General features: G+C 45.1%; 1 protein-coding gene across 10 annotated transcripts in view; it reads right to left on the bottom strand.

Moving 5' to 3' along the window:
• The window catches only part of TCF4 (transcription factor 4), a 611,629-nt gene that overhangs the window by 393,540 nt on the left and 200,875 nt on the right, over positions 1-17,214 (bottom strand). For 6 of the 10 annotated variants that reach the window (XM_063959822.1, XM_063959782.1, XM_063959837.1 and 3 more), the window contains exons 4-5: positions 9,186-9,245; positions 3,775-3,871 (exon numbers count right to left, since the gene is read on the bottom strand). In XM_063959822.1, coding sequence (XP_063815892.1) covers positions 3,775-3,871; positions 9,186-9,245 — 157 coding nt within the window. The remainder of the gene's footprint in view (positions 1-3,774; positions 3,872-9,185; positions 9,246-17,214) is intronic. The other 4 variants (XM_063959800.1, XM_063959846.1, XM_063959815.1 and 1 more) reach the window with 1 other exon arrangement.

Raw genomic sequence — 17,214 nt, 5'->3', positions numbered from 1 at the left:
GTACTTAAACCCGATAGTTTGTGTACGACTCCGATGTGGGAGGACCGAACATATGCTGAACGGGTCCAATATTGTCCCTCATAGTTCCCCCAGTAGCATGATTGACACGTGCCCCTGTTTTGTAGGCGTGCCTTGGCCAGGTTCTGCATCTTCTAGCGCAGGCTTCCCGGCCATCCTGCATAGCCTTAGGGTTACTTAGATCATTATTATCATGGTCAATGACAACCTAATATACTGCTCCCGATTATTTGTGGACCATATAAGTAAGCAGGCATCCCATGCTGAGCGCTCGTTTCACCTTAGGAGACAGTCTATCAGACTGCACCATGCTCCCAGGCCGGAATTCCTCCACATGCCTCATCCCTCCTGCTGTGTGGTCAGCATAAAGCTCAGCGTCTAATCAGCAGAAGGGATACTTTTTAACTTTAGATAGAGCATGGCGCCATAAATGAATTTTTTAGAAATTAACTTTGGACTTAAGGTTTTTATATGGAATCCAAATAAAACATGTGATTCCCTCTGGATTGGATCACTTCTGGACTGGAAGTTCCGGGATTTAAACGGAGAACAATAAAGTTTTCTCTTATAAATACTGGATCTATTCCCAACTATAGTCATCCTCGAAAAAGTGCAGCATATGCATGAAACGCGTTGGAGACTAGTTACGGAAGCAAGGAGGAACTACAGACTACCACCTGAAAGACCCGGCGCCTGCCGCACGATGTTATCATCCCGCTCCCTGCTGGACGCAGCGGGAGAAAGGCGGCGGAACACCCGGAGCCGCAGACAGCCACAGCAGGCTGAGGAATACCGCGAGACACACCAGAGGTAGGGAGAGGTAGGGCAAGCAACAACAATACTGTACACCCCTTGCTACCTGCTCCTAAAGGAGCTGTAAACATACTTTTAAATTACTAACCAAAATAATGTATTTTCAGGTGCTAAGCATAAGTAGCGCTCATACTGTAATTCCCCCCCTCTTTTTAATCTTTAAAACAAAATTTAGTTGCTTAGCGAATCAAAGCGGGGAATACATTTTATCTGTTACTAAAGGGATACAGTGATCTCCCGAGACATAGAGCCTGTGCTTTTATTTCCTTGGCTAACCACATAGCGCACAATGCACTGGCAGACAAGCAATAACATGACTGGAGCAAACTTAGATTGATTAGCCAGTGGCAGTGCGTAAAACATTAACATTTCACAGGCGGTAGTAACGAGTGGTAAAAAACAGTTTTGCTAAATGCGTGGGTCAGGGCTACGCCCACTGGTATTGCACCCGGCATGCAGAATATTCTGGATAAACGGCATAATAAAAGTGATTCTACAACAATATAATTGTATTGTCCAGGGTGGAACTAACCATCATCCTGCACCTGTAAAGGTGTCTCTATATGTATTATTCCGAAAATCAATATTCCGTACTCTGAAATCAATGTATAACTCACAGCAGATCCTATGCTAGTTACCAAATAACTAAACTGCTGCATTCTCAAGATATACAGACGTATGAAATAAACACACACGGCAAACAACTGAGATGTACTATTAAATTATTCATTTTCTTTTAAAAATACATAAAAGCAAACAATTTCACATCTGTGCGTATACACTCAACAATACACAGTCTATAGAATCCACACTATTAGCATTCACTGAATTCTATACATAATCGTCACATAATGCCTGGAACATTTTAAGAATTACACCGCGCTGCAGAATAGAGCCATTGGACTCGTTGTCTTTTTAGTTATAATTAAATGAGACTCCGTAATACACTACAGATCAGTGCTGGAATCTGTAGTTCTACAACAGCTGAAACCCGTTGAAGGTTATACTACAAAGCATAACAACGCCCAGTCATGCCTTAATGTGATGGGATACACCAAGCACCAAGTCAACTAAACCAACCTTCTTTTTTTTTTTTACATTTGTTTTTTAATAGAAAGTCAATGGAAAAAAAGGTTGTCCGGTCTCTAGGTCGACCACACTTAGGTTGACCACTATTGGTCGACAGTGTTTCTAGGTCGACAGGGTCTCTAGGTCGATATGTTCTAGGTCGACAGGTCAAAAGGTCGACATCAGTTTTTTTTTTTTTTTTTATCTTTTTTTTTTACTTTTTAATACTTAACGATCCACGTGTACTACGATTGGGGATAGTAAACCGTGGAAATGGAGCAAGCCACCTTGCCCAAAGCATGTCAAGCCCGCAAGGGTCTATGTTTGTATAGATGGTGGTCACAAAACATTCAATATACAAGATATGGCCAAACAAAAACAAAAAAAGTGTCGGACATTTTTGTTTGGGACTATTATCATGTTGACCTTTAATTAATGTTGAACATATGGTACCCGAAGTGCGAGCCATGCAAGGGACATAGTGCCCTAATTGGGGTTCCCGGTCACTGTACCGAGAAAACGACACCAAAATATATATTAAAAAAACTCATGTCGACCTTTTGACCTAGAACATGTCGACCTACAATCCCTTTCGACTTAGTTACTGTCGACCAATAGTGGTTGACACTCCATACCACACCCGAAAAGAAGTTGCTCTAAAGGACAAGATAAAGTGCATAAAAAAAAACTATAAAAGAAGATATATGCAGCAGAATATTTACAAAAAAGTCATAATTCATTTATCAGCTTCCGTCAGTTCTACATTCTCTGTGTTTGCTCATTGGGAGTCACAATGATGAACTCCGAGCGTATAAATTACAATGATGAACTCCGAGCGTATAAATACATTTCTGTTAAAATCCTGAATATACAGTAGCACACAGAGAAGCTGATGGACTGGCAATAGCAAATGATTGTGGAAATTCAGCCAAGTTCGATGCGATGGCTATTTTGTAGAGGCACAGTCGTATTTAGTAACTATAGAATAAAATACTAGCAAACAAAAAATAGTTATAACAGTGGAGTTCTGCACAACAGATTATTATGGGTGGGAATTCAATTAGCCCCGAAGCCGACACTGATTTTTTTCACCTGCCTGGGGGCCGTGAACTTATCATGGATTCTGTGGGCGATATTTAATTGTGGCACATGCCAGCTGCCACTAGATGGCGCCCTACGGAGCAATTCAATTGTTGCTCGCCCTGGTGGTGGCGAGCTGAAATGCGTGAAAAGTGACCCAGTTGGTCCCCCAAACAATTGAATTGCGCCCCGTGATCTCTCGTCACTTTAGACACAAGATCGGGCGTAATGCCGCCCTATTATGTGTTTTTGTCTGCAAATGGGTTATTTTTCGGGAGAAAAAAAAAACAAGCTATAATTGAATAACTTGAAACAAAACATTGGGAAGAAATCAGGGTAAATGCCTCTTTTTTCTCCCCTGAAAAATTATCAGGGCTAATTGAATTCCACCTTTATGTGCTTTTTTGCTTTTAAATTGAAATCCTGAATCATTGCGACATGTGAAATCTCACCAAATCCACAATTTCTGTGATTACGTTCCAGTGATCTTCTGTGATTTTAATCATGATTATTCTTATTGCAGTGATTATGAAAACAATGTGTGAACAAAAAGTCAAAGCACCCAAACTATTAAATGTTCACAGATTGCTTTTTCTGTTGGGAACCTTTGATCAAACCAAGAACACGCTCCAACAACTGGATAGGGAAACGAATGCAGAACAGAACCAAGTCACATATCAGTATATTGTAATAGGAAGACTTCTGGATAGGACAACAATCTGATCGCTCAACAGACTGCTGGTGTGACACTAGCTGTAATGACAGCGGAGAGAGAGATAAAGTTGTGCGACTTACTTTGCATTCTTGAATTGACAAATGGCGGGGAGAGATTGTCGTGTGACGTCAGCTCTCTGCTGCTCATGTGTTCATAGTGAGATCCTTCACCATAGTTCTATTGACAAAGAAATGGCACCAATCAGCACTGACAGGTAATATCACATGATGTACAGGACTGGTCTTACCATGTGTAACTATGGTACAAGCATACAGTCTAATGTATACATACATGGGATGAATACATGGATATGTACTGAAGCATCGGAATGCATTACACACACAAAGACATACACAACACACACAAATACACCCCACACATGCACACAATCAGTATATTTGTCTTCACCTAGTGGAGGCATTTGGTTGGTTGTATTATATTTGCAAAATGATCACTTGTTATGACTATCCTTGCCATATGTTATGTTTCTGTTCTGATTGGGATCTCTGTGATTCAGAAAACAATGCCAATAACAAAAGCAAGACACATTAGGGGCCACTTTCTCCTTGTGGCCCATTAGATATTTCAGCTTCTTGTGGTGGGAGGTAATATGGTTAGAGTAACGTCTGTGTTGCTTTGTCGGATATTATAAGATTTAACAGTGCACAAACCAACAGGACAGTGTCAACATGCAATATACCAGTGCACCACAAGGTGGCAGATGTTAGGATAGGTTAATATGTGGCTAGCCAGCTGAGGTTGTGCTAAAAGTCCCATCATGCATCTTTCTATTGGGAGCTATAGTCCCCGAACAGCTGGAGAGTCAGATTGTTCAACCTAGAATGGTGGCAGATATGTCAGGATTGCCAGATACTAACGTTTATTCTTTATTATTATTCATGTATTTATGGGCAGCATGGTTGTGTAGTGGTTAGCATTACTGCCTAGCAGCAACAAGGCCTTAGCTTAGATTCTCACCAAGGCCCTATCTGTGTGGTATTTGTGTGTTCTCCCCGTGTTTGGTCAAGTTCCTCTGGAAGCTCAAAAAACATAATGGTACAGTAGGTCAGTTGTTAGTTACAGTCTACCACATATACACTAACTATTCTCTGTACAGTGTTGCAAAATATGTGTTCGCGCTCTCTCTCTCTCTCTATATATATATATATATATATATATATATATATGTATATACACAAGAGTGATAGTAATATAAGTAAATAAATTCATAAATAATAAATACATAGTTACATGTTGCAAAATTGGGAACAGAAGCATGCATGGAAATTAAAGGACCTAAAGTCTGGCTTATCATTAAAATGGGTGGGGCTTATCATTCAAATACCTGTAATAAGCCCCGCCCTTACACTAGATGATTTTCATTACTTTAGTACCTGGAACAGTAAACCCTTCCACTATCGGGTCCTGTTAATTCGTGTTAATAGCACTGTAAGCCTCTGTTCCGCAAATGTACTATACTGCTGAAATCTTGGAATCAGTGACATACCCTGTACTAACTTATGGCATACTACTACAATAGATCAGCGACTATTAATTTTATGCAATGTAGTTACAATGTTGCTGCTTGCTTCCAGAGGTTAACTGAGTGTCGCAGAGAAGCCAATGGTTTTAAACATATCAACTAGGAAGTACTCCCCTCAAAAACAACGGAACCTAATTAAAATCAATATACTGGGCTCTACAAGCTGTACTGCAATACTGAAATGGTCACTCATACTTCTACAAATCCCTATACTTAAAATGGGACTTGTGCCTGAAATCACTTCTCAAAAATGAGGAAACACACTGGAAGCAGATTGCGGCTGTAGCACAGTAAAAATCCCCTTTGGCTTCGCCACGAGACTCAATTTGCTGAAGTGCGCAGTGTTCATTATCGGCTATATTTTCCTGCCTTAAGAGAGTTTTCAGTCTCATTGCCCCAGTACCTCAGGCCAGATACCCACTGGGCTTGCATTCACATTTTTCTTTTTAGTAAAAACATGATTGAAAGAGTCACGTTGCTAGCGGGTATGAGACTGTATTCTGCCAGGCCACGGCACTGCCACCCAGTTGGGGTTTTTCAACATGGAGAATCAAGGGAAGGCGGGGAGGGGGGTTATAACATAACATTTTTGTGTGGTTAAAGTTCTTTTTTTGAACTGGAAATTCTAAAATATTTTTAGATTATTTGTTTTCACTTTTGAATTCTCTTGACCGAGTATATACTTAGACATGGTTACTATAGGGTAGCGGCATATAATAATCATCAGTCACGTGAGTGACCTATGAATCGCACACAGTTAATGCGGCTCTGTGAAAAGTCCCATGTTGCGTGTAAAGGTGGGTACACACTAGGCCATGTGCTCGATGAGCGACGTCGCCTAGTGGTTCTCCTTCCAGGCCGGGACGCCCAATGGCGGGCAAACACATTGTGCGATATCATTAATGATATCGCACAGTGACGTCATGCCACGGCCAGCAGGAGCATGCAGTTTTGGACAATAAGTCCAAATTGAGCTGCATGCACGGCCGACACCGAGGGTCGTAAAATGACCCGCGGGGCCGCGTATCGCTCAACGGCATACACACTTAGCGATAAAATAAACTATGTCGCTCAGGAAGGGTCAAAAGGTGCAACGTCGTTTACTTTATTGCTAAGTGTATACCCACCTTAAGACTGCCCATCGAATATAGGCCCATACCAGTATACATCTTGGAAGTCATACCTTGATGCTACAGCATTCTGTCAGTGGTAGGGGGAATGGTATCCGATGATAGATCGACACTGTCTAGTTAGATAGTCAATAGGTCAACACCATATGGTCGACAGGTACAAAAAGGTTAACAGATGAAAAGTCGACAGTATGTAAGGTCGGCAGGTTAAAAATGTCAACATGACAATCACAAATGATTGGGAACAGTAAACCATGGAAGTGGAGCAAGTCACCTTGCCCAAGCATGGCAAGCCTGCAAGGGTCTACATTTGTACAGATGGTGGTCACAAAACATTAAATATATAAAATATGGCCAAACAAGAAAAAAATGTGTCTGCCATTTTTCTGTCGACCATTCTTGTGTTGACCTTTTGACCATGTTGATCTAATGCATGTTGACCATATGGTGTTGACCTATTGACTGTCTATGTAGACCGTGTAGATCTTCTATACCACACCCGGGAGAACGTGGCTACTGGTACTGCCACAGAAAGAGCATCGTTGCGGGAGCCATGTTCTCAGGGAGCAGCAAATGATTATCGGACTACAAGTAAGACTGGGAATAGTAGTGCACCCCATTCTGACACTATTAGTGTGGCCCAGACCAGCCTACCAATAAACTAGGCACAGCAGTCCCCTTGCAAATGCCAGAGATGACAGATTACTGGTTCAGGCTGGCTATCTGCATTACATGGACTTGTGCTGAAAGTTAACCCAACTACAGCAGGCTAATGTTCTTCACTTAAAGCCAGGACAGGGACAAATTAAAAATAGGACGGATGGTCCTGCCGCGTCAGGCCTCTGCATAAACATAGGACCATCATCATTCATGATGCATGAGGACCTGCCGCCTAGCTGATCGACCATAAATGAAAGTGTTAAATTGTATTTCCATTCTACTTTTAAATGATGCATTTTTTTCACTTTTATGTAATTAGGGAAACATTGGGGCTGATAATGCAGGTGGCACACTCCCACATGGCACAGGCCACACCCACACACCACTGGTCACACCTCCTCCCCTTGATTATGTTCCACAACCTGCGTCAACTTAGAAACATCATTTCCGTGGGGCCACCGCAAATTATAATGAATAGGCCCCTAAGGAACAAATAAGTAATACAACCAATGCCTCATCCTGATGACAGGCCCACTGTCTACCCACAATATACCTGCTGTCATTTTATGCATAAGCACTGCTGAGCACCTGCTATGCTATGATGTGATTGGAATGGCTATGCCGCGGCCGGTGGGGGGGGGGGGGGGAGCATTGTACAGAAACATGTCATAAAGGCTCTGTCTGATCTTCCCACTTCACCAGACGTTACAGCATGATCCTGTAGAGTAACCTTCTGTGCCATGAGCCTCACGGACACTCCCAGAGAGTACGGCACACAGCACTGTGCGCACACTAACCGTCAGGAATGGCAGCAGGTGACAGATTGCCTTATTTAACTCCCTCAACAAAAGGTAGAATATTTGTTTCTTAATATTTGCTTTCAGAGCCACCATAATTATCAATGCACACTTACACCAGACCTAACCCTGGTGCAAAAGATGTACACTTATGTCCAACGCTGCATAACGAGGGTCATTCAGATGTGGACGCAGTAGCTATGGAAATGGCGCAGGAGGAGTCCGCTTCCTGCTGCAGTAGTCATAAGACCCGCCTCCCAGGACCCAGGCATCGGATCGCTCACACACCATCAGGCGGCTTGCGGCACCAAGGGGACGCGCAAGCCGCCCATTCAACAATGGAGATCCCTGGCCTCCTCCCTCCCACTAAACAGCGGCGACACACCTCTGTTTTCACAAACAGGGATAGTCTTCTCCCCCAAATGTATCAGTATCAGACTGTCAATCACTGGCAATCTGATGCCGTCCCTGTGTCCTGTGTCGCAGAACGTGTCCTGAGAACATCGATACTTTGCGCAACAGGGCGCACATCTAACCACACCTGAAAACTTGTAATTCTGACATGCCCTTAACTTATGCCCGTTACAGGCCAGTTACACCTACTCAGCCCTAAGCGGAGATGCACGTCTGCAACTCTCAAAGTTGCATATGGTTCCAATGGACACACCGCGCAAATGTATGAAATATATGCTCTGCAAACAGACTTGCTCAACATCCTCTCGTCTCTGCACCTTCAGCCAATAAGGAGTTCCGAGACCACTGACTTGCAGTGCAGTTGGGTGGGGGAGGGGCTGCTCATATCACAACATTATCAGCTGAGTCATTAACATATTATTTGGGCTGATTAGCATATTAGTCACGTTCCATGATGACCCTTCCTTCCCAGGTGCTCTGCAGTTTTTATCAGTGTCTAATTGATTCATAGCCTCCCAGTCCTCTTAGACATGGGGCATGCTGCGCAAGAGTCATGTGATTAGGCAATCACGCCGAATATTAAAAAAAAAAAAACACAAAAAAAACTTATGTGGCCAAAAATAAAATATATAACCTGGTGGAAAAAGTCCTGTGGGCTTTTGTAGGAAGGTGTAAACTGCACAGAGACACAATCTCAGTTCCTCATAGACGTTAGCCTGACAGTTTCACTATTAGAAAACAAGTTTAATCCTTAAGGTTGTATAGCCATGGCATTAAAGTAACACAAGCACACAGACGCATGCACACAGAACAGACACCCCGTGATGTTGGCAATTAGTGAGAGTCATTTAAATGGCAGCAATTAATAAGTAATCAGAAGCGTCCATGCACTACTCTCACACGCAGCAGAACACACCATGCAATAAAATAGAAGCGGGATAACATACATGCAGCCACCTCCGGGGCGGGTGGCTATGAACGCTGGCCTGCACGCTGCATGACAGTTTCTGAAGGGCAGAAATAAGAAGTCTCATTAGTACTGGAAACACCTTTTTGTTTGATGCAATATTAAACAGTATACATGCACCGCCAAGCTAATCTACCGGAGTGGCTGGGCGCCTGGTCGCCATCCCCCCGCCACATGTCTTCCCTTTGCCATATCGTAGTAAGGCAGGCCAAGGGGAGCGCTGCATTATTTACACTCAGAACCCTGCGGACCACCTCGCAGAATGTCAGCTTGTAAGGTGTAAATAACGTGACGTTCCCCGGTTGTGCCGTAATGTTTAACTGCCGCACTCTGCGAATTTCTCTTTTAAGGGCATCCTTGGGAGCAGATTCATTTGTTCTGGCTGGGAGTGGAAGGAGGGACAAGATGGAGAGCTGGGGAATGTTATCGGGAGACTGGGCAGGAGGGAAAGGGAAGGTTACCAACAAGGACGACGCAAGCTCGTCAGCTGATGACAGAAACATGCAAGACAAACGGAGGTGTAAGGGATGCAGACACAGCGGCGAATGCCAAGCAACACTGACTTATGGGAGTGGAACAAAAGGGTAAACAGGCTCAGTCTTTACCATGCTGCTCCCTATCTTCTTATGCTGTACTATATACCAATGCAGATTGTTGCTCACTGTTTGCTGTTTCAGCATTGGGGGTGCATGGTAGAAAATCCACATGTGAGTGAACCCAAAATACAATACCAAGAGGCAGTGCTCTTCATCAAACGCTTTATTCAAAGGTTTCACACTCCCAAGGAGACTTTTGTCATTAATGAAAGACTCCTTGGGAGTCTGAAACGAAGTGCTAGGTGTTTGGAATTCTAGATATTATGGCTCAAATGTATTAAGCCTTGAAAAGTGTCAAAGTGGAGATGGATAAAGCAGAGCCGGCCCTAACCAATATGATGCCCTAGGCAAGATTTTTGCTGGTGCCCCCTTGCACCACCGCTAGTTCCGCCTCTGATCCTGCAACCCTTTCCCAGCACCATCACCCCCCACCCATAGCAGTCCTTTTTTTTTTTTTTCATTTTCCTACCCCCTGTAATTTAAATAAGAACAGTGTGCACATTCAGTGCACAGCCCAAAAATGTATGTTTTTGCTGGCAAGGGGCATGCCCACACAATAGTACCCCCAATTTAAATTATGCCTCACAGTAGTGCAATTTTATTCACAATTTATCATGCAATAGTGTCCCTTATTCACATTACATCACACAGTAGTACCACTTTACCTTATATATGTTACTCCTCACAGTAGTGCCCCTCATTCACATAACATCATACTGAATTGCTCCTTATTAACATTACACCACACCATATTGCTATTTATTCTCATTACACCACACCATATTGCTCCTTATTCACTTTACACCGCACCATATTGCTCTTTATTCACATCAGGCCACACAGCACCTTATACACATAATGCCACACACTGGTAATGCATTTGTACACATAATACCACACAGTAATGCCCCTTACACATATGACACACATTATTAATGTCCTTATAAACATAATGCGCCTTACACATTATGCCAACCCTTATTAATGCCCTTATACACATAATTTCCCTTACACATATGCCGTACATTGTTAATGCCCTTATACACATAATGACACACATAGTGCCCCTTACACATATGCCGCATATTATTTCTGCCCTTATACACATAATGACACATATAGTTCCTGGCTTGAGTCAACTGGCAGTTCTGCTAACGTCGGGTGCCTATTTTTTATGAAAATGCATCTTATTTACATTGTTATGTGGCTAGGATGCACAAGCAGTTTTAGCTGATTAAAACGATATGTGGCATGCCTATATACTGTGTGCGACTGTAGCTGTATCTGCATACGAAATGCTACACACAGAATATAGGCATGCTGCATATCATTTTAATCAGCAGAAGCTGCTTGTGCCCCATGGCATACCAGATGCCCTAGGCAATTGCCTAGTTTGCCTATGCCTAAGGCCGGCTCTGGGATAAAGAGTGATAACGCACCAGCCAGTCAGCTTCCTAAAGGCCCATACACACTGGCCGATATATCGGCCGTTCTCTTGAACGGCCGATATATCGCGGGACCGTCGGCCATTATGTACGGCCGATACGTCTGTGAACTCCGTCGAACTCAGACGTATTGCGTCGGCCCTGCAGTACAGCCGACGGACAATATATCTACCGACATATTTGCGCGACGCTGTGTGTGTGCGGGGTGGTCGGCTGACCGCCCGTACACATGCTGCAGTGATCGGCAGTGATTGACAGCTGAACTGGGCGGGCGTGTGTACACGCCCGCCCATTTCATGACGTCAGTCCCCGACGGATCGGGCAGTGTGTATGCTCAACACACTGCCCGACCTGTCCATAGATATATCTGCAGATCAACTGATCTGCAGATATATCTATTAGTGTGTACCCACCTTAACTGTCATGTTATACAGGCCCTGTTTGAAAAATGACAGTAAGGAAGCTGATTGGCTGGTAATTTATCACTCTTTATCCGTCTCCACTGTATCACTTTTTAAGGCTTAATACATTTGAGCCCCAAACTTTCATACTTGACGACTCCTGGTCTAGCTCCTGTGGGAGGAGGAGGAAGCCAGGATGGCTGGGCGGGGGCGGCCATGATGCGGATGCACTAGTAGCATGATAGCGCAATTGCGTCTTTGTGGCCCACAACCTGCTTTAAAATGCCACACTTACCGGCACTGTAAGCAGTATGGGTGGGGCATGATGACAACATGCAGCACAAATCACATCATTGGCTGTCCAGACCGCCCACCTCATTCGTGATGGAGCTGCAACAGAGGGGGGGAGGAGGAAGAGGAGGAGAACAGTATAGAGGAAGCTTAGGCCACCCAGATCCATTAAACTCTGTTGGATATGCGACTCCGTAGCCTGCTGATAAGTACACTGAGGCAGATGTATAAAGACTGGAGAAGGGATGGAGAAGTGATGGAGAAGTGATAAATGGAAGGTGATAACGCACCAGCCAGTCTGCTCCCAACTGTCATTTTTTAAATCTGTAATGATTGGCTGGAGCATTACTACCTTGCGCTTATCACCGCTTTATCACTTCTTTATCCCTTCTCCAGGTTAATACATCTCTGTACAGCACTGGATAAATTCTCTGTACAGCACTGGGTAAATCGGTGGCAATATATAAATAAAACATTAATAATATTGAGAATGACAAAAACAACATTCTGGACAGCGATCCGCGTGGTTTTCTATCCTGTATACTTCTGCCGACGACCCCTCTAGAGCCCCTTGGCAAATAGGTCTACATTTTACTGCAAATAGAGGAAAAACACGAGGGTCACTCACGGCTAAAGTCAGGTCTTGGCCATCATACAATGCACTACACAAAAGAAGGTCAGAGCTATATTAAGGATGGTGGTTTTTATTACTAGGAGGGGCCGGATGTTCTTATCTGATGTCCAATTCATACAATAGCACTTGGAACCCATTAACAGTGGCTGCTATGATCAGATGTAAATCAGGAACACACAATGGCCATTCCAGCGTGCGCGTTGCGCGTTGTTTTCATACATTCAATGCTGCAACACCAAAAAAGGTGAAAGATTATGTTTATAAATCCCAAGTAACTGTGTTTAGGGAGGTACACGCACACAGGCTCATTGCCTGGGATTTATGGTTTGTGATACTATGCTGTTATAATTGTATTTTCCCTTTTTTTTTCTCTATGAGTTTTTAGAGTTTTTGGTCAGGAAAATATGGAACTCGATGAAATAAATGTTGTCAATATTCAGATGTGTCCACATACGGCCGACATTTTGGCAGCGCGTGCCAGGCAGCACAGTTCCGCGCGTCGCAGATTTTGTGCCTTGCTGTGACAGAATACTAATCCTAAGTACCTAGTACTCTATATTCTAACAAAGGGTCTGATTCTGAGTGGGACTCTGTGGAGCCCATGTGTCTTATGCCTGTGCAGCGTGCGCCCTCCCCTGGTGTACCTCTGTGCGCTTGCAGCGCCCTTAGATACCAAATTACCGCTTGGTCTTTAGATGCAACCATATATCGCTCCATCGAAACCTTTCGCCAGTCCCACGCAAGTAATTATGTGTCTGGGGGAGGCAGGGCCAGATCTAGCCCTTGTGGCGCCCGGGGCAAAAAAAAAGAGGGGCATGGCTTCATGAAGGGGCGTGGTCAGTTATGTCCCCAGTAGTATTGACCCCTTTAGAGTTGTTGTGCCCCCTAGTTTGTGCCCCCAGTAGTACTGCCCCCAGTAGAGTTGTGCCCCCTAGTTTGTGCCCCCAGTAGTATTGCCCCCAGTAGAGTTGTGCCCCTTAGTTTGTGCCGTTTACAAAAATAAGATTTTACTCACCAGTAAATCTATTTCTCGTAGTCCGTAGTGGATGCTGGGAACTCCGAAAGGACCATGGGGAATAGCGGCTCCGCAGGAGACTGGGCACAACTAAAAGAAAGCTTTTAGAAAACCTGGTGTGCACTGGCTCCTCCCACTATGACCCTCCTCCAAGCCTCAGTTAGGATACTGTGCCCGGAAGAGCTGACACAATAAGGAAGGATTTTGAATCCCGGGTAAGACTCATACCAGCCACACCAATCACACCGTATAACTCGTGATACCATATCCAGTTAACAGTATGAAACATAACTGAGCCTCTCAACAGAGGGCTCATAACAATAACCCTTTAGTTAACAATAACTATGTACAAGTATTGCAGACAATCCGCACTTGGGATGGGCGCCCAGCATCCACTACGGACTACGAGAAATAGATTTACCGGTGAGTAAAATCTTATTTTCTCTAACGTCCTAGTGGATGCTGGGAACTCCGAAAGGACCATGGGGATTATACCAAAGCTCCCAAACGGGCGGGAGAGTGCGGATGACTCTGCAACACCGAATGAGAGAACTCAAGGTCCTCCTCAGCCAGGGTATCAAATTTGTAGAATTTAGCAAACGTGTTTGCCCCTGACCAAGTTGCAGCTCGGCAAAGTTGTAAAGCCGAGACCCCTCGGGCAGCCGCCCAAGATGAGCCCACTTTCCTCGTGGAATGGGCTTTTACTGATTTAGGATGCGGCAATCCAGCCACAGAATGCTCCAGCTGAATTGTGCTACAAATTCAGCGAGCAATAGTCTGCTTAGAAGCAGGAGCACCTAATTTGTTGGGTGCCTACAGGATAAAAAGCGAGTCAGTTTTCCTAACTCCAGCCGTCCTGGAAATATACATTTTTAAGGCCCTGACTACGTCCAGTAACTTGGAATCTTCCAAGTCCCTAGTAGCCGCAGGCACTACAATAGGTTGGTTCAAGTGAAAAGCTGATACCACCTTAGGGAGAAACTGGGGACGAGTCCTCAATTCTGCCCTATCCATATGGAAAATCAGATAAGGGCTTTTACATGACAAAGCCGCCCATTCTGACACACGCCTGGCCGAAGCCAAGGCCAATAACATGACCACTTTCCACGTGAGATATTTCAAATCCACAGTTTTAAGTGGCTCAAACCAATGTGATTTTAGGAAACTCAACACCACGTTGAGATCCCAAGGTGCCACAGGAGGCACAAAAGGGGGCTGAATATGTAGTACTCCCTGTACAAATGTCTGAACTCCAGGCAGTGAAGCCAGTTCTTTCTGGAAGAAAATCGACAGAGCCGAAATCTGGACCTTAAAGGAACCCAAGTTTAGGCACATAGTCACTCCTGACTGTAGGAAGTGCAGAAAACGACCCAGCTAAAATTCCTCTGTTGGGGCCTTCCTGGCCTCACACCACGCAACATATTTTCGCCAAATACGGTGATAATGGTTTGCGGTTACTTTTTTCCTGGCTTTTATCAGCGTAGGAATGAATTCCTCCGGAATGCCCTTTTCCTTTAGGATCCGGAATTCAACCGCCATGCCGTCAAACGCAGCCGCGGTAAGTCTTGGAACAGACAGGGCCCCTGCTGTAGCAGATCCTGTCTGAGCGGTAGAGGCCATGGGTCCTCTGATATCATTTCTTGAAGTTCTGGGTACCAAGCTCTTCTTGGCCCATCCGGAACCACGAGTATCGTTCTTACTCCTCGTTTTCTTATTATTCTCAGTACCTTTGGTATGAGAGGCAGAGGAGGGAATACATAAACCGACTGGTACACCCACGGTGTTACTAGAGCGTCCACAGCTATTGCCTGAGGGTCCCTTGACCTGGCGCAATATCTAGTTTTTTGTTTAGGCGGGACGCCATCATGTCCACCTGTGGCCTTTCCCAACGGTTTACCAACAGTTGGAAGACTTCTGGATGAAGTCCCCACTCTCCCGGGTGTAGGTCGTGTCTGCTGAGGAAGTCTGCTTCCCAGTTGTCCACTCCCGGAATGAACACTGCTGATAGTGCTAAGACGTGATTTTCTGCCCATCGGAGAATCCTTGTGGCTTCTGCCATCGCCATCCTGATTCTTGTGCCGCCCTGTCGGTTTACATGGGCGACTGCCGTGATGTTGTCTGATTGGATCAGTACCGGCTGGTTTTGAAGCAGAGGCCTTGCCAGACTTAGGGCATTGTAAATGGCCCTCAGTTCCAGAATATTTATGTGTAGGGACGACTCCTGACTTGACCAAAGTCCTTGGAAATTTCTTCCCTGTGTGACTGCCCCCCAGCCTCGAAGGTTGGCATCCGTGGTTACCAGGACCCAGTCCTGTATGCCGAATCTGCGGCCCTCTTGAAGATGAGCACTCTGCAGCCACCACAGTAGAGATACCCTGGTCCTTGGAGACAGGGTTATCAGCCGATGCATCTGAAGATGCGATCCCGACCACTTGTCCAAGAGGTCCCACTGAAAGGTTCTTGCATGGAACCTGCCGAATGGAATTTTGCTTCGTAAGACTCGTGTGCAGTGATGCACCGATACTTGTTTTGGTTTCAGGAGGTCTCTGACTAGAGATGACAGCTCCTTGGCTTTCTCCTGCGGGAGAAACACTTTTTTCTGTTCTGTGTCCAGAACCATCCCCAGGAACAGTAGGCGTGTGGTAGGAACCAGCTGTGACTTTGGAATGTATAGAATCCATCCGTGCTGTTGTAGCACTTCCCGAGATAGTGCTACTCCGACCAACAACTGCTCCTTGGACCTCGCCTTTATAAGGAGATCGTCCAAGTACGGGATAATTAAAACTCCCTTTTTTCGAAGGAGTATCATCATTTCTGCCCTTACCTTGGTAAAGACCCTCGGTGCCATGGACAGTCCAAACGGCAGTGTTTGGAATTGGTAATGGCAATCCTGTACCACAAATCTGAGGTACTCCTGGTGAGGATGGTAAATGGGGACATGTAGGTAAGCATCCTTGATGTCCAGGGATACCATGTAATCCCCCTCCTCCAGGCTTGCAATAACCGCCCTGAGCGATTCCATCTTGAACTCAAATTTTTTTATGTATGTGTTCAAGGATTTCAAATTTCAAATGGGTCTCACCGAACCGTCCGGTTTCGGTACCACAAACAGTGTGGAATAGTAACCCCGTCCTTGTTGAAGTAGGGGCACCTTGACTATCACCTGCTGGGAATACAGCTTGTGAATTGCCTCTAGCACAGCCTCCCTGCCTGAGGGAGTTGTCGGCAAGGCAGATTTGAGGAAACGGCGGGGGGGGAGACGCCTCGAATTCCAGCTTGTACCCCTGAGATACTACTTGAAGGATCCAGGGATCCACCTGTGAGCGAGCCCACTGATCGCTGAAATTTTTGAGGCGGCCCCCCACCGTACCTGGCTACACCTGTGGAGCCCCCGCGTCATGCGGTGGACTCAGAGGAAGCGGGGGAAGAATTTTGCTTCCTGTCTGCACAGAGACGAGGGAAGAGGGAAAAAGCTGCACCAGTCTGCCAGTTCTCTGGGAACTGGCTGACTGGTGCAGCTTTTTCCCTCTTCCCTCGTCTCTGTGCAGACAGGAAGCGCCTTTGACCCGCTTGCTTTTCTGAAGCCGAAAGGACTGTACCTGATAATACAGTGCTTTCTTAGGCTGT

Source organism: Pseudophryne corroboree, chromosome 1, assembly GCF_028390025.1.
Source record: "Pseudophryne corroboree isolate aPseCor3 chromosome 1, aPseCor3.hap2, whole genome shotgun sequence".
In the NCBI taxonomy this organism is placed as follows: Eukaryota; Metazoa; Chordata; class Amphibia; order Anura; family Myobatrachidae; genus Pseudophryne; species Pseudophryne corroboree.
The sequence above is the reverse complement of the archived record's forward strand: the minus strand, read 5'-3'. Positions and strand labels throughout refer to the sequence as shown.